This window comes from Furipterus horrens, unplaced genomic scaffold (genome assembly GCF_987537825.1).
Source record: "Furipterus horrens unplaced genomic scaffold, mFurHor1.1.pri manual_scaffold_10, whole genome shotgun sequence".
Classification (NCBI taxonomy): Eukaryota; Metazoa; Chordata; class Mammalia; order Chiroptera; family Furipteridae; genus Furipterus; species Furipterus horrens.
In genome coordinates, this window is record NW_028327180.1 from 21,179,273 (window position 1) to 21,200,367 (window position 21,095).

At 35.1% G+C, this 21,095-nt stretch overlaps 1 protein-coding gene across 1 annotated transcript in view; it reads right to left on the reverse strand.

Moving 5' to 3' along the window:
* KLHL2 (kelch like family member 2) overlaps window positions 1-21,095 on the reverse strand; it is an 85,130-nt gene continuing 64,035 nt past the window's right edge. The window contains exons 7-15 of the mRNA XM_090288725.1: window positions 19,948-20,064; window positions 18,226-18,375; window positions 13,086-13,203; window positions 8,281-8,478; window positions 7,726-7,827; window positions 6,437-6,565; window positions 5,285-5,425; window positions 2,261-2,404; window positions 1-1,124 (exon numbers count right to left, since the gene is read on the reverse strand). Coding sequence (XP_090144851.1) covers window positions 1,096-1,124; window positions 2,261-2,404; window positions 5,285-5,425; window positions 6,437-6,565; window positions 7,726-7,827; window positions 8,281-8,478; window positions 13,086-13,203; window positions 18,226-18,375; window positions 19,948-20,064 — 1,128 coding nt within the window. The 3' untranslated portion in view covers window positions 1-1,095. The remainder of the gene's footprint in view (window positions 1,125-2,260; window positions 2,405-5,284; window positions 5,426-6,436; window positions 6,566-7,725; window positions 7,828-8,280; window positions 8,479-13,085; window positions 13,204-18,225; window positions 18,376-19,947; window positions 20,065-21,095) is intronic.

Sequence of the window (21,095 nt, forward strand, 5' to 3'; positions counted from 1 at the left end):
TAATATACAAACTTTTATTCAAAGATAATTCCGGAAAGACATGTTTTGGTCATTTTTAAAGTGAGATTAATTGAAGATCTCAGAAAAATTGTATCTGATCAACACACATGGCTACTCACAGAAAGTTCTCTCTTCTGTTAATAGCAGCTAAATTTACACACAGAAAAAATTCTTAAGACCATGCAAATTCAGTTGAATTCCATACATTCATTATATTCATCAAAAACCTGCAGTAATGATCATGCCAAAGTGTTACTTTAAGAAAAAAAGTAAAAATACACACCGAAACATGACCAAGATTAAACCAAAGAAAACAATAAATAAGCATAATTTACATCTTATTTAAAAAAGTTTGGCATCACACATATTCAAGTGTGTTACACCATGTTCATTCCTTAGAAGTGGCATTTTAAAGTGTTAAGCATTGTTAAATATCAAAAAATACAACTCTGTTTTACAATGTAGTACTGGCATAATTCAAAGTACTGTGCCAATTATAAATAGTATAATCAAGTTTCAAACATCTTTTCAAACATATTTAAAGGAAAGCATATAGACACACAGTTATATGCACACCATTTATTATACTCATATAATCAAAGATATTTTATAAAAGCAAACAGATTTATCCCTCAACTAGTTTGTATACGTACATAGAATTTAATACCAGTTCAAAGATTTTTCAGTTCCTGTGTACACAGATTTCCAGGAGAAAGAAATAAAGAAAGATAAATTTTAATTTTACAACCACATGTATTACTTTATCCTTCTTCACAAAATAAGACATAGTCATTCAAGGTTGATAACTAGTCTTAATGAAAGCAACTGTTGCCTGAAGACTACAGAGTAAGTACTGCAGTCCAGGTTTCTTATTAAAATTCAGTCGGCTGCTGCTCATTGCAGAAAAAGCCTACACAGTGCTTCTACCAAAAATAATCTTCAGAATCTGAGGCCGGTAAAGGCAGATGATCTTTATCTTCTGCAGAGACTTAAAGTGCAGCTGCAAGTAGAGAAGTGCTAGATTCTCAGTCACTTCAGAAATACTTGTTGAAGTCGGTTTCTTATGTATAAATATGCCAAAAATGTCCTTCAGGCTCATAGTGGTTTATCAATAACTGTGACCCCTGAGCAAAGAAATGAAGAAATGAGAAGTTACAGGCAGCATTTTGTAGTATGTCTGAGAAAATACTGAATTTATTTTATTACTCAAACAACAGGGACTGAAGAAATCATGGTATATCAAAAGTACTATCATTTTAATCTAAATGACAGTGAAGTCTGTTTAGTTATAGACCAAAACAACAGACTATTTAATCCAGAATTACTCTTTCACTCTTTGCAGTTACAATTAAGGAAAAATAATTTTACTCAGGAAATACTAAAATCCATCTAATACTCAAAGGGACACAAAGAAACATTTAGGGGTGATAAATATTTTCATTATCTTGATTGTGGTGATGATTTCATGGATATATACATATGTCAAAATTAATAAAATTGTACACTTAAATATAGGCTATTTATTCCATGTCAGTTATATCTCAATGAAACTGTTAAAAAATTTTTTTTCTTAATTTTCAGGCATGTTATTCTGGGATCCTATTGTACATTGTCCTATTAGGTGTTGTTCTGGATGATATATAAACAAGAGTGATGGTTAATCAATATAAACTTCTTTTTCTCCATAACTGGATCAATAGTAGAATGTTACTAAAACACTCTAATATTTAAAGCAATATAAATATCATCAGAATTAATATTTTACATCATTACACTTATTAAAGAGAATTACCATTTCTCTTTAATAAATTACCATTTCTCTTACTAAGAGGACAGACCAAAATGATATTTTATAATTCAACCAGCACTGTGCTAAGTAAGAAAAAGTACTCCCCAGCCTCACTATAACACTATCACACAGAGCCCTGCCAGAGGCATGTTGTAGGGGTCGTATTTCTTGCATATCTGACATAGTGAGTTCCACTCCACTGCCTATAGATATTAGCCATGTGAAATTTTATTATATGACCCTGCAATGGAAAGATTTGTGATTTCAAATACAAAAGGCTGTAGAAAGACAAAAGAATACTGCTGCTTTCTTTCAGAAAATACATATCCAATATTATTTTAAGAATAGGAAACAAAATATACTTTGAGAAAAGTCTTCTTATAACAGAAAAACATTCTTAATGAAAAAATCATAATGATATAATTTTTTTGTATTGTAATAAAGGCTGTAAGAAAATCAGACAATTATTACCAGCATAACTTCTCCCTGTGCTCATACACGATGACACCACTGTCCATTTATCAGTAGTTGGGTTATAATATTCTACCGATGCCAGGTTGCAGGAACCATCATCCCCTCCAACTACATATAACAGACCATTGACAGCACAAACTCCTTGAAAAAGATTAGAGAAAAAAACAATGATTTTAAAAATTTGGATGACTAAGAATACTCCTACACATGTTCGGTGAGGTGATCCAGAGACACTTACTTCCTTGAAGAAGGCAAGAAAAGATGGTGGCCAAAGAAGAATTCTTTTTATGCATGAGAGCCTAATATGGTATTCCCTCACTTATCGCGTGTATTACGTTCTAGACCCCCCCCGCGATAGGTGAAAATCTGCGAAGTAGGAACCTTACATTTATTTTAGTATTTATGTATTTTTTAAGGCTTTATAAACCCTTCCCATACACTTATAAACCGTTCCCAGTCCCTTATTAACCTTTTCCACTTTTATAAACACCACTTATGTTCTTAAACATATTCTACACTCTTAAACCTGTGTAACTTTAACAATATACATATACAGTACCGCAAAATCCCGCGATATAGTGAAAAATCCATGATAAATAAATATAATATTTTTTAAAATCCCGCGATACAGTGAGGCTGCAATAAGTGAACTGCGATATAGAGAGGGACTACTGTACCACTTTAGCTCCTACTGGTGTCATTTATACAGTAGTTGCTTTACTTTTGCATTACTTTATTTAGTTTTCACAATACCCTTACTTTATAGATTAGAAACTATTTAATTCTTTTATTTTAAAAAATAGAAAAATTAAAGGTCAAGTAAGTCTAGTAACTCTCCTAATGTCAACCTCTTAGGGAAACCTAAGGAAAACCTATATTTTAGTAGAAAATAAAAATGATTCTGAATTTTAATTACACTACTGACTAGTTAACTATTTTACCTCCTTCAAAAAGGAAGAACAATATTATTTATTTCATTATTATTAAAGTAACTCATGGGGGTTTTTTGGCAAAAATTCAAACTATCTAGAAAAGTATAAAGAAAAAAAGATCACCTCTAACCCTATACCACTTAGAATGCCCACTGAAATCGTGATCTCTGTTCTTGTTGTTTTCTATGCATTTATACTCAGATACTTCTTTTTTAACACCAAAGTAGCTCATAATACACATGCTACTTTATTACTCACACACTCTCACCAAATAATATACCTTGAACATCTCCCCAAGTTAATATTTATAAATATATATCTACATAATCTTAAGTGACTGCATAGTATTCTACGTATGATAATACCATAATTTATTGTCTTTCATTGATATAAAGATTATTTTTTTACTAATGGATATTACATTTAGTTTTTTTCCCTTCTTATCAATGATGTTGCATTGAAAGAGGATCCCTATTGCATACTTTTTTGTATACTTGTGCAACTATTTTCTTAATACAAATTTTTACCAAATAACTGCTTCGTTAAAGATAAACACCTTTATTTCCACATTTTATAAAGCACATTTAATAATTCTAAACAAGATTCAAAGCTATTATGAACTGGCACTCAAGGGCATCAAAAAATCCAGAAGGGTGCTGCTGCACACTGGTTTCTGCAGTACTGCAGAAAGTTTTGCTGGCATAATTAACAGATGCTTGCAGATTTTTAACATAACAATGAGCCAACTCCATACAGCAGAAGTGCACTAACAGCAGTATCTCCCTGCAGATAAGAGTGGATCATCCCTACTCAAACTCAATTGTGTTACTATTCCAGTCTCTTGACAGGAAGCAAATATATACCAATTTAAAGTAGGTTAAATACTTGAAAAGTAACAGTAGGGCAATGATTGCTCTACATATACAAGTCATCTCCTTATTCTTCTGGCCATCAGAAATGAGGTTATTTTGATTTGAAAATAAAACATGAGGAAAAAAAAAAAAGATTATTCCAACCTTCAGGAAAACAATAATGAAAGTTCAAATTGCAAATAAATTTCCTAACCCAGTGAAGGCACATGCACATATTACTGTGACTTTTCTAACTCAGTATGTACTAGGATCAAGCACATTCTACCTAGGGTCCAGATTTGTGGGTCTTACCATGTTTCCATACTATCTATAGCTGAGAGATTTTTAGGATCTTCCCAAATAAAAATGACTGAATGAGGTGCAAGTTCACATAGAATTATAAATTCTGTTGAGAGTCTTTGCAGTCCCACGTATTTAGCTTCCCATAATAATCACATTTAAATTAGAGAAATTAGGAAGAGCATTTTTGGGGGTGTGCATCTTATAACATCACCCAATGGTGTAGATGAGTTTGAGAATCATCAGGAACTTATTTTGGACTATGAAAACAGCATGAAGATAATAGCATGTTAAAGAAGAAGAGCATTTCCTGAAAGACTATCTACCTATCCTGAACCTATTTTCCATTTCCATGTCCCTTCCATGGATCTTCAAGTAATTGATTTCCTACTCCTTGAAGACCTCAGCTTTCTTAAAATTATTCATTGTTGTTTCAGCTTTTCCATTTCCTAGAAATTCTGAAATATATTAGATTAGGGTTAGCTTCTTTGGGCTTCCCCCCGCCCCCTAGATTCAGATAAACACTAGCCTTTTGATCTGGTATAAATATTTACTCAACTAGACTAAATTCCCTAGGTACTGGTATATCTAGCATGTGATACGTGATAGGCACTCAAACATGCTGGTGGTAAGAGTGAATGAATTTAAGTATCAAATAAAGAGGGCTCTTCTAATTCAGTCTCTACATTCATCACCAAAAATAGCCACTAGGAGAAATTTTAAGTTAACTGAACCATCACAACAACCTGCTATGTTCCAGACACTATACTAAGCATTGACTATATATTGAATAGGATTATGACATAAGATTCTGCCTTTAAAAATCTAGTCTATTAGAGAACCCAGATCAGTAAAAGAACAATAGAAATATACAGTGATACCAATAAAACTATAAATACAATTCATATAAATTTTATAATTGTAAACTAGACAGATACCTGCATTTCTTCTGCACATGTTCATATCTGCAACCTGTCTCCATGAATTGGTGGTGGGATCATACACTTCAACACTTTTTCGTACTAAAGGGCCGTCATGGCCCCCTACAGCATACAATAAGTTGTTTAACACACCAACACCTGCAAAAAAAAGAACCAAACTATAGTAAAAGGGATAAGAAATTTATAAAATATTTGGGTTTATTCAAATGACTTGTAACTAAAACTTTTGAAATTATTATTCATAGTAAAAATAAGTGGATATTCAAAAAATAAAGTGAATATTAAAGTATACAACCTAAGAAAGGGAAATGAATAGAATGGTCAAATAAGAATCTCAGTGTGAACTACTATTCTTTAAAAAGAGGCACATCAAATAGACTAAAAACAGTAAGTAGGGGAAACATAGAGGGGAAAGGCCATTAAGATAATCCTTTTGAAAACAACTGTCATAATAAAAGCAAAACAGTCTTGATATGAATGATGTCAGACCCTCTAGACAGAACAGGGATTACTTCTCGTAAATTCCCTCAGGGACTGCTGACCCCTCCCCAACACCCCAAATGGGCGGGTTCCTAAAACAGGTCTTTGCCCCATCCCAGGCAGCATGGAAGGCATCTTCTTATCTGAGGTGGATCATGACTCAGTACCCCTATCTAACCTGCCCTGTCCTATATACCCCTTAGCCCATGTCCTCTTGCTGCAGCCCGAGATGTACCTTGTTTCCCTTAATAAACTCATAATGTAAAGCTGGAGTTTTGAGTCTTTTTCCTTGGTCCCTCAGCCCGGGGAAATTTTACATAACATGTATTAAAGCATAAAATTTGTAAGAAATGGATATGAAGAGACTTGATTATTAAGTAAGTTCCTCAATAAGCACTAAAAACAAAAAGCAAAAGGAATGCCAAATAATATAAATGATTAAGTGAAACAGAGAAGACTCCTGTAATAAAGCACTTAGAAATTTTACAAAGTGACATTTAAGTGCAGCTGCCTATTACTACTTGTGTAATTCAAATGACATTTAAAACATGTTACTGGAATCAGTATGTATTTCCTGAAAACATAAAGAGATGTCAATGAATCATTCCACTTCTTTAATTCTTTTCCACCGTTTTCATGCTTCAATTGCTAAATGAGGCTCCTAGTCACCTGCTCCGCTCCGTCTGGTACTCATTTCCGCTGTATAGGCCCACTCATTTGTTGTAGAATTATAGCATTCTACTGTGCTCAGACACTGACGTGAAGCTCCATCATAACCCCCAACAGCATACAGCAAACCTAAACGTGAAATCACAAAGAAAGCCACATTCACAAAAAGCTATTTTTTCAGGTCAAAGGTAATATATTTTCTTCCATGGTAGCAGTTTCCCTTTAAAGTGTTACTGGTTTTTATAGACTATTGAAATCTTATCTAATGGTGATACACAGAGCTATCAACTCATATTATAAAAATCTGCAGAGTATATATGATGATATTAATTTAACACTTTTATCAATAATCTGACTGACAGAACAGAAAATACACTCATTATGTCTTTGGATAACACTATTTGGTAATTAAACAACACCTTGAAAAAAGAATTAGATATCAAAGATATCTTAGTAAATTAAAAAAATAAAAGTTAAACCAAAAGAAGTGAGGTACTAGTAAATGCTACAGCATGAATGAACCCTGAAAACATTATGCCAAGTTAAAGAAGCCAGTCACAAAGGGCCACTTACTGTATGATCTCAAGAGTATGAAATATTCAGAAATAGGGAACTGATACAGAGAAAGAAGGTAGACCAGTGGTTGCTGATGGCTGGGGAGGATGGGGGCAATAGCTAAGGGGTGTAGGGCTGCTTTCTGGAGTAATAAAAATGTTCTAAAATGAACTGCCATGAATGCAGGCATAATTTATCTCTCAATAAAGCTGTTTTAAAAATAGTGCAGAGAATTATACCAGCAATGGGGAGAGCATGGCAACCCACAAATTTACCCAAGGGGGGGGGGGTAAAAATCAAACCAAAAACTACTTACAGCCTTTCTTAAATTTTGTTGGAGGGACAAAATAGAATATAAATAAATAAATGTGGCAACCAGCTCTTTGCATATATGCCATCTGATTTGTTCCCCAAGCAACTGTATTAATATCAGTTAACAGTTTTATATAGGCTACATATGCAGAGAGAGAAAGGAGGAAAGAAGACAGAGGGAGAGGAGGAGGGAGGGAGGCCAGAGTGGGAGGAGGGCCTTATATCGGTTAGTTTATATAGAGAAGCTCAAATTTTTAAAGGATAATTAAAATTTTACAATAGCTACTACATTCCCCTTCTAAATGATCACTTGCTTGCCCATTTGGAGGGCTGGTTTTTAGATTATTGGAAGAACCACCCCTGACAATCAAGCAGCCACACGTGCCTGAAAGTGTTCACCTGCAGGAAGCGCCAGCACCTACCTCCAACGACGCCAACACCGACACTGCTCCTCCTCGTGTTCATGGAAGCCACGTGAAACCACTCATTAGCCTTGATGTTATACGCTTCCACAGATGATAAACCTGTAATAAAGCATAACGCTCTTTATTTCCTCCTTCAGAAAAAACTGTAAGGCAATTGTTCCTTTATATATCAATATATTATTAGGGAACAATACTTCAGTTATGTTAAACTGGGCTAAAATTAAGGGAGAAAAATGATGGAATGTAAATATATCGATTAAGTGATAAAAGGAATAATTTCTTTTCCAGAGGGCTCCTACCCAAGCTACTGGCATTCATTAGCTTTTTAAACTTAGTAACATGGCTGATATTGATGCATAAGAAGAAAAACTCAGATACTTACCACTCTTATACCACTTAAAGGAATTCTTGATGGAATTTTTAAACTTATTAATACCTGTTAAAACACTCCTAGATATACAGACATCTCCTAATTGTGACACAATTTGTTCTACAAATGTAATCACTACATTAAGTTTAACAGCAATGTGAAGGAAATGAAAAGGAACTCACCTGTACTCCCATCAAAGCCTCCCACAGCATATAATAATCCATTTAATACAGCAGCCCCTAAAGTGCTTCTCCGGTCTCGCATGTTCGCCACGCTGGTCCACTGATCTTTTACGGGGTCGTAGGAATCTACAGTGCGGACTCGTAAGGAACCATTAAAGCCACCGACAGCAAAAACCAGCCCAGCCATGTAGACCATTCCTGCAAAAGAAATACAGCTGTTCACGATGAATGTGTGACCAAACTACCACCACCGCCGAGGACTGCTTTCCAACGTGTCTCTAGCTGCTGTCAGAATGTAAGTTATTCTCAAGAGAATCCTGACTGATTAGGTCCTAAGAAACGCTACTCATTAGCAAGACTATGTAAAGACTAAACTGTACTTTCTAAGATTATTAAAAAATGCAATGGCATGGGCTGAGATCCTATTTTTGACTCTAGGTATTTTCAAAGACTTACTTACAGACTTAAAATAATGAGCCAACTCCTCTAACCTGTACACGTCTCCCATGGCTTTCAATTTTGAATCTTCTATTCTATATGTTTATACCTAATTTGCAAAACATGCTCCCAGCTTGTCATGTTAGTGGGCTAAATCAGGAGTCAGTAAATTACATCCCGCAGGCTATTTTTGTAGGACCCATTAACTAATAACAATGGTTTTTACATATTTAAGCAATTTAAAAACAATTAAAAAAATGTTCCATGACACAAAAAAAATTACATGAAATTCAAATTTCAGCATCTATAAATGAAATCCTATTAGAACGTAGCCCAACCCAATCATTTATATAGTGTCTATGCTGTTTCTGCACTACATTTTAGTAATTGTAACAGAGACAATGTAACCCACAAAACCAGAACTACATCCTCTCTAATTCTTTAAGAAAAAATGTGCTGACCCCGAGGTCAGTGTGATAGGTGATCCCTGAACAAAGAGGTCATATTGCTAGACTAAGGCTTTCAACCGCCTTTCCACTTTCCTGAGCTTTTTCATGCCGTTGTCCTTATCTGAGACGCTCCTTTTACCACCTGCTCTGCTTTCCTCAACTTTTGCCCCAAAGTTCCACATTCTCTATCAGGCCTACCCAAACCACTTTTGCCTGAAGGCACTACCTCTAGCTCCTGAACCCTTAGAGCAAAGACACCTATTTTAAAGGTAATGAGTCTTACACAGTCTGCAATATCATTCATTGCTTTAAATTATTCAAATTTTTGTTGTTCTTCAATTCTGTAATATTTTTGTTACTGGCCCAGCTTGAGGGCGGGTGGAGTGCCTCACAGTTCTCTGAGTCTCAGCGCAGAAAACAGGAATCGCAGCTCTCAGTGTTTGACTAGCTCAGTGATTTGTATCATGTCGTCGGGCAGGGTGTACACCTCTACCCCGCTGCTGCCTTACCCTCTGGTGCTTCCCCCAACCAGTCCCCAAAATATATGTGGATGTGCCATCCTTCATATGGCATCAAAACTCTTCACAGTTCAAATGAAGCTGCCTGTGTGGGCAGGTCCTTCTCAGGGAAAGAAATGACTTTTCAGTCCTTGGCTCAATCAGGAAATGAATATTCAGGCTATTTTCTGGTAAATCAAGAGTGGCTGAGGAGAGCTACGGGCATGCACAATTTAAGAAGGCAGAGAACTAGCGAGTGATTAAGAATAACCACTAGCCTTCCAGAGCACCCCCGAAAAGCAGGACAAGTGGTGGATCTCCTGGGAGAGCCTGGGGGCCAGCGAGCAGTGGCACAGCAGTTGCATATTGCGGCAGAAAAATGTTCTATATCCAAAATCCTAAGTAACACTGGGGAATGTTCACTGTGGAATCTGGGCCACTGAAATGTTCATTTTATTTTCTCTACAAACAAAACAGAACAAAACAAAACAAAACTCTAATCTTAATGACAGTATGGTATGCTTACCAAGGGACAAGAAAGAAAAAAATTGATAAATCAATCCATGATGTGAGATTTCCGCCCCCCGACCCTGAGCGCTGTGGGTGGAGAGGGTTTGAACAAAAAACGCTCATCACTCCCCAAAGTTACAGGGAATTAAAGTTCCCAGAAGTTGGTGTAGTTTGGCCAAGAGTACAGTTAGTTAAAGGACATCAGCTCTAATGTGAAGGGGTGGGGACATGATGACATAATAAAGGTAGAATTTACTCTTGAACAGCACACCGTGGAATGGATTTAGTTCAATGACTTATGGTGCAATGCAAAAGAAACTGATTCCAGAGACCAGGAAACAGATATCAATTAAGAAACCAGTTATAAATATCATGGAAGATTCCATATCCAACAGTAACAATAAAGACACAATATCTAAGAATAAACTTGTCAAGAAATATAAAGAACTATATAGAGAAAATGTTAAAAATCTACTGAAGACATAAAAGACATGAATCCTATCACTAGTCCTATAATTAGTCCCAATCACATATTAAAAACATATTACAAAGTACAATTCTAAAACTTTCTATTTGATGCAGAAGGCAAGACAAAAAAAACTAACAGAACAGAAAATTTAGAATAAAACCCAGTAAATGTAGAAATTATGATAAAGGCAGCATTTCAAATGAGTGGAGAGGCAGGTAGACTAGCTTAGTCAATAAAAGGTGTTGGGACAACTGACTAGCCATTAAAAAACAAAATTTTCATCTTACTTATGTCAGAATAAGGTTCAGATATTTTTGATATGAATATAAAAAATACAACTGTAAAGATACTACAAAAAATTCATACTTTAATGAATTTTAATGTTACAGGGGAGAAAGCAGGCAGATACCACTTTAACCACGTAATCTAAGTTAACATTGACAAAAATAATCATAATGACCTGAGTCTAATCATAAGAAAATATCAAAGCCCAAAATGAAAGGCATTCTTCAAAATACCTGATCAAATAACTCTTCAAAAGAATCAAGGACATGAAAGACAGGAAAGACTCAGCAAATGTCACAGATAGGAGAGATTAAGAAACTATGACAACATTCGATTCCCAGTCAGGGCACATGACTAGGTTGCACGTCAGGTCCCCAGTTGGGGGCGCGAGTGAGAGGCAACCACACAGTGATGTTTCTCTCCCTCTCTTTCTCCTTTTCCCTCTCTCTAAAAATAAATAAACAAATAAATTATTTTTTAAAAAGAAAATATGACAGCAAAATGCAATGTGAGATCCTGAAACAATATGAACATTAACTGAAAAACTGGTAAAATATGAATAAAGTCAATAGTTAACAACAATGTACCAGTACTGATTTCTTAGTTTTTAATAACTGTTCCATAGTCATGTAGGGGAAGGGCAAAGCAGAACTCACTGTACTATCTTGACAACCCTTCTGTAAGTGTGAAGTTATTTCAACACAAAAAGTTTTTTAAAAAACATATGTTTCTGTACACACACACACACACACACAAATAATTTTGTAGTAAGGCTTTTCTACATAAGAAACAAATCCTTGAGTCTAACAACAAAAGTAATGTACAGAACTCCATAAAATGGTAAAAAAAAATTTTAATGACAAAAATAACAAGTCTAAAGAAAAAGGTTAATACAAATAAATATTCATAGTACATATGATAAAAAGGTTACTTTCCTTAACATATACCTGTCAAATGAATAAAACAATTTAAAAATGGCAAAAATCATGAGCTGACAATTTGAAAGATGTTTAACTTTCCTTATGATAAAAGAAGTACAAAGTAAAATGAGAACATATTTTTCACCTACCAGATTGGTAAAACTCAGAATACTTAATTAGAAGATGTTGTTAGGAGTGCAGGGAGAACTGCATCTTCATTTTTTCTTTTCTCTTTTTTTTTTTAGAGAGAGGGCAAAGGAGGGAGAATGAGAGGGAGAGAAGCGTCAACGTGTGGTTGCCTCTTGCGGTCCCCCAACTGGGGACCCAGCCCACAATCCAGGCATGTGTCCTGACTGGGAATCGAACCAGCGACCCTTTGGTTCACATGCTGGCGCTCAATCCACTGAGCCACACCAGCCTGGGCTACATCTTCATATTTTAAGGTTAGATTAATAACTAGTATATCCTTTTAGGATCCATTCTAAATTAATAATTCCAGTTCTAGAGTTTTATTCTCCTACATTATATATTAGCATATGTACACAATGGTGTATGTATAAGAAATTCATTGTAGCACTATATATAGCATAATATTAAAAACAATTTTAATGTTCAATTGAAAACCAGTAAGAATTATACTACATCCAGACTCCCCCCAAAACAGCATTAACCAGCTCTTAAAGAACGAGGTAACGCTATGCTGACATGTAACAATCTCCAAGATACATTGTTCAAGTACACTACCATGACAGAAATGACCCATTACACTTAGAACTCATGTTGCTGTGGGAGCTATGAACCAATAGAAACAAGTCTGAGCCCCAGGAAGAATTCTTAGAGTTTGCAACTGCCTTTTCTGATTGCTGTTTTGCTATATAATGTCTATTTTAACAAATGTTTATAAAATAGGTGCCTGGAGGAAGGCAACTGTGGCTTATAACTAAGTTGGGAATCTCCTAGAACTAAATGTCCCAACCTAAACAATTCTTCCTCAACCTGTCAGCAATGATAATTAAGAAAATATCCAGCAAGTTCCTACTGCACCTTATACTAGAAAATCAGAAAGATCCATTCAGATGAAAACAGAGTGGCTGTCCCCGTCAATGAGTTGTACAAGGCTCCTGAATCACTGTTTAATCACCAGTTTATCAAAGCTTCCTACTGAAGATTCTTCTCATTAACACAGTAAGACCTGAGAGAGAAGCTCCCAATGACCCAGCAGCAGGGAAGGGCTTACCTGCCCTGCATCTCCTGGAAGGCAACTCTGCTACCTGGTGCCACCGTTCTTCTTTAAAGTCGTAGCATTCCACACTCCTGATCGCCTTCGGTGCTTGGCCCCCAACCACCACCATCAACTGGAAGGGCAGAAATGTAAGCATTTGAACAAACAACCGTTGCACATTCAGGGATTTAAAATGTCTTACAAAGATGCTGATGTGGCGAGTGTTAGGATGAGGATGGGAGGGCGAGCTGGGGGAAAACAACCACCTAATCAACATTTAATAAACAACAAAGGGGGCACAGGTTAGAACTACAATTCTATTCTGCAGCACATTTAGTCAAAAATCAGGATTTCAGAAACTAAAATAAGTTTCTGATCCTTCAAGCAAAAGCAGTATTTAAGCCAAAAAACAGCAGGCAGGCAGCACCGGCAAGGCTGCAGTATGTCACGGGCTTGCTAACAATCAGACCCTGGCTTTGTAATGATCAGGGATTAGATCTCTGTAATCTAGGAGAGGACGCGGAAGTGAAATTTATGTTAGTGGGCAGGTGAGGTGAGGAAGACAATAAGGTATGAAAAGAAAGATGAAAGACAGGGGGCGAGGGGGAGGCTATTGAAAAAGGAGGAGAAATTGAATTGGCGATCACGAGAGAGCACAGATTCCCGGATGTCAAATATAAAGAGACCTCCTTTGATGCCTCACAAATAAACCAGGACAGATAACATAGCTACTAGAATTCATAATGAATGAATGAATGCACAATAGTCTAGTGCTCAGAGTAAATGAGTTCTATACAATTCTACAATTTAACTCAGTCTAACAACTATTTACTAAGTGTATATTATCTGTATTTGCCCAGAACTGCGCTAGGTATTATATACAAGAAATATAAGACATGGTCTCTGTCCCTCAAGGGCTTATGGATCCCACTCAGGAGACAAGACCCATAAAGTAATTCAAGAACAGTATACAATTATATATGACCAAAAAGCTATATGATTACCATAGACATTAATTGTTACTGCTAATCGGCAAAGCTTCCAGGAGGGGGTGGAAATTTGTGAGACAGATGGAATTTTGTAGTTAACGTAAACGTTTGTCTTTCACTGAGTACAAACAGGCACACTTCAGCAACACTAAAAACATAGCCTTTGAATCAGAAGAACATTAAAGTTAATGATGTCACATATGGAATACTGGAAAGAATGACAAATGACTTTGGGGGAAAGATGAGGTGATGATAGGAAAAAAACAGATGTTCAAAAGAAAGAAAAATAATCAAAACAAACAGAAGATGGAATGACTCATACATACCAAAAGGGGAGGTTTGGAATCCTGACTGAGGAATGACCTACCTGAACTTAGAACTACAGGAAGACACATACACAGAAAACGTCATTCCTGAATCAGAGTAAATCCCAAGTTTCCAAGAAGAAGCCTATTTTAGTAATTTATTAACTGGAGAGTACGAGAAATTTTAAAGGTTGTAAAAAGAAGACTGAACACAGACCCATTATGTATTTTTTTCAGATCTGCCACTCTTCTAGTGTGGAATGAAAACACATAAAAGAACAAAAGACCCTGCAATACCCTCGCATCTATAGCCAAAGGAAAAAAAAATCACAGAAGTAAAATATACAGTCAGATGAACCCTGTATATAGGGATTTATATAAGCTCTACCTGTGTTTAAACTTCTAAACTGCTGGCAGTTAAACAATAGTTGACAGAGGCTTAGTTAACATCTAATAAAGATCAACTAAAAAAAAAAATTCTGAAGGGAATACTTTTCAAAGTAACCCTTGAGAAACAATATTGGCTGTTTAGATTTCAAGATTCTCAAGCTTTGAATCTCATGATTTCCATGTAGTAGTTCCCTTCTGCAACATCAAAATGAGGATGGAAGGGAAAATGTCCTACTGAGTACATAGTACAGTAGTGATATCTGACCTTTGTGTAGTCAAGAGAAGAAAAATGGGGTGAGGGCCTGGGAGTCCAGGAATCAGAGATAACAGGGACAAAAATAATGTTTAATGAGAAGACAAGAAAGCAGGGCTATCTGCATGAGAGCAAAACACTACTAAAAACCACTGATGCTACCATCAGAAGAGGTGCTCAGGAGCCTGACACCCCACTTATTTGTGAAAGACACTCGATCTCATTTGAAAAACACCAAACTAATTATGCTAATGTAAAGAAACAGAAAATTGGGAAGACCTTTTGTATGGAAAAGTTAAATGTGACATATTTAAGGGAGGCAAGGGGTAGGGAGCTAAAATGCAAGTGACTATCCTGAAATGAGGTCAATTAAACTTGATTCTTTTGTTTTACTCACGTAGTAAATATTAGTATAAAAACTGATCCCTAAAAAGAAATCAAGCTCCAAAATTTTCCAGTTGCAAACCTCAATAAATATCCTAAGTAAAACATAAAAAGTATATACAAAGAAATAATATAATAGCATTTATAAAAATACAGATTCCAAAGAGGAAAAGCTAACAATAAAGTACAGTAGCTAAACATTTATAGATTTTCACTGTAATGTCCAAATCCAAGGTACCTTACAAAATCCCAATACTGTTTACTGATTATGCAAAACTAATGTCTGAGGTATGAAAAGAATCCTTCATGCAAATTGGTATAAGTCCACAGAATCAGAGCTTAATATAAAAAGTACTAAGTCATTGCTGTGGTAGAAATGTTATCAAAACATTGCAATACTTTCCTCAGCATTGATGTCCCATTTTGTCTGGTTTGACTTCTTACTATGAAAAAATGCATTATTATGATGAAATACGTAAACATAAGAGATCAATCTTTGTTTCATTCCTACCTACATACTTAAAATTCATCTTGCATATAATCACTGTGAAATGACAAATAGTGCTGTTGAAAGAGCATCTAACAAACGCACCTTTTCAAAAATATGTGCAGATAAGTAAGTTTTGAGAGGGATCATGCAAAGCATTCATGTGTTTTTCTGCTCTCTGCCACTTCTGCTGCTCCTCCTGCCTAGCCACCCTGACAGAGCAGAATGAAAGAGAACCTTCAGGCATCAGCATAACCACCACAAAACAAAAGCTGAAGAACTGAGAAACCCAAACGTATAATACAGTTGGAAGCGCTATTCCAATGCTAAAACCAGAGCAGCCCAGGAACAATGTTGACTTAACAGATGATCACAACTCGACAAAGGAGAAAATAAACACTTGGAGAATTAGTTTTCACCCCAAAAGTCTCTGCAGCATAGCTAACAACAGGTAAGCTAAAGAATTCAGAAGAGGAAATATACAAGTTAAAAAGAGATCTTTCACAAAGATGAACTGTTTAAAAAGTATTAAAGATAAAATAAACTATTTAGAAGGAAGGTGAAAAGAGGAACATAAAAGAAGTGGTCATTTAAATGAGCAAAGACTATGAACAATTTTTATAAATCTATTTTTCTAAGAGCAAAAACTGACACACCAAATAATATGGACAAATATGAAATAATGAAGACTTATAAAGATGGCTACTTACAAAAGCAGGTAAAAGGGTATTTGGAAAATGTAAACATTTATAAAATCAGCAGACCCAGATGGCATGCATACTAATGTGTTCAGGGAACTAGCTAATGTACTTACTGAGCCACTTACAATTATTTTTGAAAAATCTTGGAGAACTGAGGAGAGATCAGAAAATTTAAAAAAGGCAAATACCAATTTTTGAAACAGGGTAGGAAGTGAATGCCTTGTAAATACCTTTAAAGTGATAACTGCCAGTAAAAATGTAGAATATTTTGAGAAAAGCATTGAAACTTATAGGATCCAACAAAATGAGTAACACAGAGAGATATTTTAAAAAATCATGCCAAATTAGAATCTATTTCATCCTCAATCTCATTGGACATTATATGCCAAATCACTTATTTTTGGCTTAGATAATAAATATAAGCACATGGACTGAAATTTTCTATAAATGGGTTATGTCAGTGAGTGGATATTTTTAATATAGTGTCACCAGGGAGAGTGTTGAGGTTATTCTAAATTAAAATATTTACTAATGATCTAGAAAAAGAAGGAAATAGCACACTGCCAAAATATGCTATTAGTTCTAAATTGAGAACTGTTGTTAACACTGAGCAAAACAGAAAAAAAAACCCCAAAACAATACCATACTGATATAGGTTTGACGCAATTAAAAATGTAGATTCTAAAAATAAAACTTGAAAAAAACACTAAATAAAGGCATTAAAGTAAAAGAATTTAAAAGACATAATTTAATGGAAAATATTAACTAAAGATCAGAAAACAATGAATAACAGATTAATTCTTATTTCTTAATTCATCACTGCCCCAAACATACACAAGAGCTAAAAATAAATACATAAATAGCCCCAAACATACACAAGAGCTAAAAATAAATACATAAATAAAAACATTATATCATGAATCATTCTGATTAGACCATACACAAAATGGTGCTTAGTGTTGGTCTTCTGGTACCATAAAGATGCAAAGAGAGAAGGAATTGCAAACAGAGAAAGAAATGAGGAGTTATTCCATAAACAAAATTAAAACAGTAAACCACAAATGGCTTCAACTAAAAATATAAAGGTAGAATATGAAAGCTTTCACATAGGAAAATATGAACACTGGAGATCTGGAAAGCTGTATGGGAAATCTACACTGAAATGGCTACATAGGATGTGTGGATGAACCATCAAATAGCATATAATAAGGAATAAAAAGAAAGTAAACTAAACAAGCTATTTTATCATCCTTAGCTCCCATATGTAATTCTGTGAAATTACTTGGTTTTCAGTTATTATTCAACCCACGTGGTTTACAGAGAAATCTTTCTATCTAGCCTGATTTTCCCTTCTACTAGAACCAAAACTAATAAAACTCTGAAGGGACAAAAACCCGCTGCCTTCTATTCCAGAAGAGTGACATCACACAGCTTTATAAAAAGTAAATGAACCAAACAATCCCCACTCTCCAGAGACAAAAATCATAGAGAAATTGAATTATACGCATGGAAAGGAATTCCTAGGTACATTGTCTATTGCAGGAAAACTAAAAATAAAGCATGGAAATTCAGATGAGTAAAAATATCAGCAGCTTCATAAGAGCCTTTCAGATGAAGTAATAACAAGTACGAACTGTAGACCCTACTTTGGGAAGATTCATGGGTGTCCTCAGTCGGGTCCGGACACTCTTCATTAAAACACGCTGCTCTGTGGGCAGCAAATGATACTTCATGGCTTCAATGAGGTAATCTTTGCAAGCACTGCTATTCTTGACCAATGTTTCCTCTTCCACCCTCTGTGAGAAGAAATCACACAACCCCATGAGAGGACAGCTATTTTGTAATAACACTGACCACCCGCCCCCCCCAAGAAAAAGTAAAGAGAAAAAAAAAAGCAGTACCTATTGTCTCTAATTCGGACTGGAAGTTACAGTTAGAATATCACTAAGAGAAAAATAAATGAAGCCAAAAAATGCTAAAGTATCTGGTTTGCAGAAAAAAAAATGTATAAGTAATAAAGAACTGCAATGAAAATTATATACTTCAATATCAACTATAGAATAATCTTTAGATAATACAGTATTCCCTCAACTTATCACAGGTATTACATTCTATACCACCCCCGTGATAGGTGAAAATCCGCGAAGTAGGAACCTTATATTTATTTTAGTATTTATATATATTTCAAGGCTTTATAAACCCTTCCCACACACTTAAAAATCGTTCCCAGTCCCTTATTAACCTTTCCCACTCCCTTATTAACCTTTTCCACACTTTTATAAACACTAATGTTCTTAAACATATTCTGCACTTTTAAACCTAAGTACAACATATGTGTACAGTACCACAAAATCCCATGATATAGGGAAAAATTGGTGATAAATAATTAAATATAATATTTTTTAAAACCCCGCCATACAGTGAGGCTGCGATAAGTGAACCGCGATATAGCGAGGGACTACTGTATTAAATCCACTTATTTCTTTCCTTTAAACATCAAGCCAAACAGTACAAAAAAAAAAAATTAGATGAGTCCTTCAGGTGGGGAAGGCAATACTAATAAATTGAAGACAATCTTTTTCAAACTCAAGATGGCAAATAAAATATCCAGAAACGGAACTCAAAATACTTTATAATAATGTGCTTACACCAGAAATAAGTCTTGTCCTTGCTATCTCTGACCTCAAAGGTAGAACAGCATTTTTTTCTCTTTATTTTCTTAACAGCAGAGTGCTGATGATTACACAGATGATAAAAAATAATGAGGCTCTGAGAAATCCTAAAATGCTCAGATCTAATCTCTTAATAAAGAAATGTTTCTTGAAATGGTTTTAATTATAAAAATGTTGAAATGTTCCTAGTAGGATGCTAATCATAAAAAAGTAAATTTAAAATTTGTTTAGAGACTACTAAAGATCCATTTATACCTATTTATTTTAAATAACCTGGCTTTCCTCAGCTTAGAAATAAAGATAGCAAGCAGACACATGCCACTGTGAAAGTACCAAGTAGAATTAAACAGTATTTGAATAGGATGTCGAAATTCCACTTCTGCAGGCTGATGGAGAGAGGCTAGCCAAAGGACAAAGAAGGTGCAGGGCAGTAAGGCAGGGCCACAGGCGCTTTATTTACATGTGCTTCAATGACACAAATACCACCTTGATAAGCTCCAGTTGTTGTTCAACCAATCAGAAATAGGGGGAAACAAATTCCCAAATATGGGGATGGCCTAAGAGAGAGCAGCTGCCAAGGTCCTGTACCCCTTGGATCTGTATACTGTCACTCACCATTTTGTAACAAAGATCTACATGTGGTCAGCCCAGTGACACAATGCTACGTGTATTCACACATTTTGTATATCCTTTTACCTGAACTAAGTATTCCCGAGGGAGCAGGGGTAAGCGTACGTGTTCCATCAGCCGAGCCATAAATTCTTGCCTTATATCCTTGTCATGATTCACCCAAGCTATTACTGCTTCAAATACCTTGCAGAAAACACGGAAAACGGAAAGTAAGTAATGAGTTATGTACCAAAGCAACTCAATAAAATATAATGAGACTACATTTCATATCACAACTTTTGCTAAGACATCAAAGTTTAATCCTTGGCTCAATTTTTTTCAAAATCATGACTTCTGGTATACTTTAAAAGCCATTTGCTTAATTTCTTTCCTTTTTTCCCTTGGTATTTAGTAAATTTTTTTTTCTAGATTTACTGAGATATAATTAATATAATATTGTGAAAGTTTAAAGTATACAATCTTAAGATATTAATTTGATATGTTTATATACTGCAAAACGGTTACCATCAAGCACTTCCATCATGTCACATAATTACCATTTCTTTTTTGTGGTGAGAACACTTAAGATCTACTCTCTTAGCAACTTTCAAGTATAAAATAAAATACTGTTAACTATAATCACCATGCTGTACATAAGATTCCCAGAATTTATTAATCTTTTATAACTGGGAGTTGGTACACTTTGACCAACATTTCCCCGTTTGCTCCACCACCTCAACCCCTTGTAACCTTCTTTCTGTTTCTGTAAGTTCAACTCATTTTGATTCCACATACAAGTGTTATCATACAGTATTTGCCTTTGTCTGACTTGTTTCACTTAGCATAACACTCTCAAGGTCCATGCTGTCACAAAAGGTGGTATTTCTTTTTTCTCATGGTTAAACAATATCCTATTGTATATATACACCACATCTTGTTTATCCATTCATCTGTTGATAAACACTAAGTTGTTTCTATTATCTTAGCTATTGTGGATAATGCTGCAATGAACATGGAAGTGCAAATACCTCTTTGAGATCCTGTTTTCATTTCCTTTGGACATATACCCAGAAATGGGTTTGCTGGATCATATAGTAGTTCCACTTTTAATTTAATAAGTACTTAAATAGCACTTTAATATACTTAGCAAGTACTTTTCATTTGGTATTAAGAATTTCATTGAGTACATTATCAAATCTCCTTGAACCTGAGTGATAGCTGTGATAATCTGATGA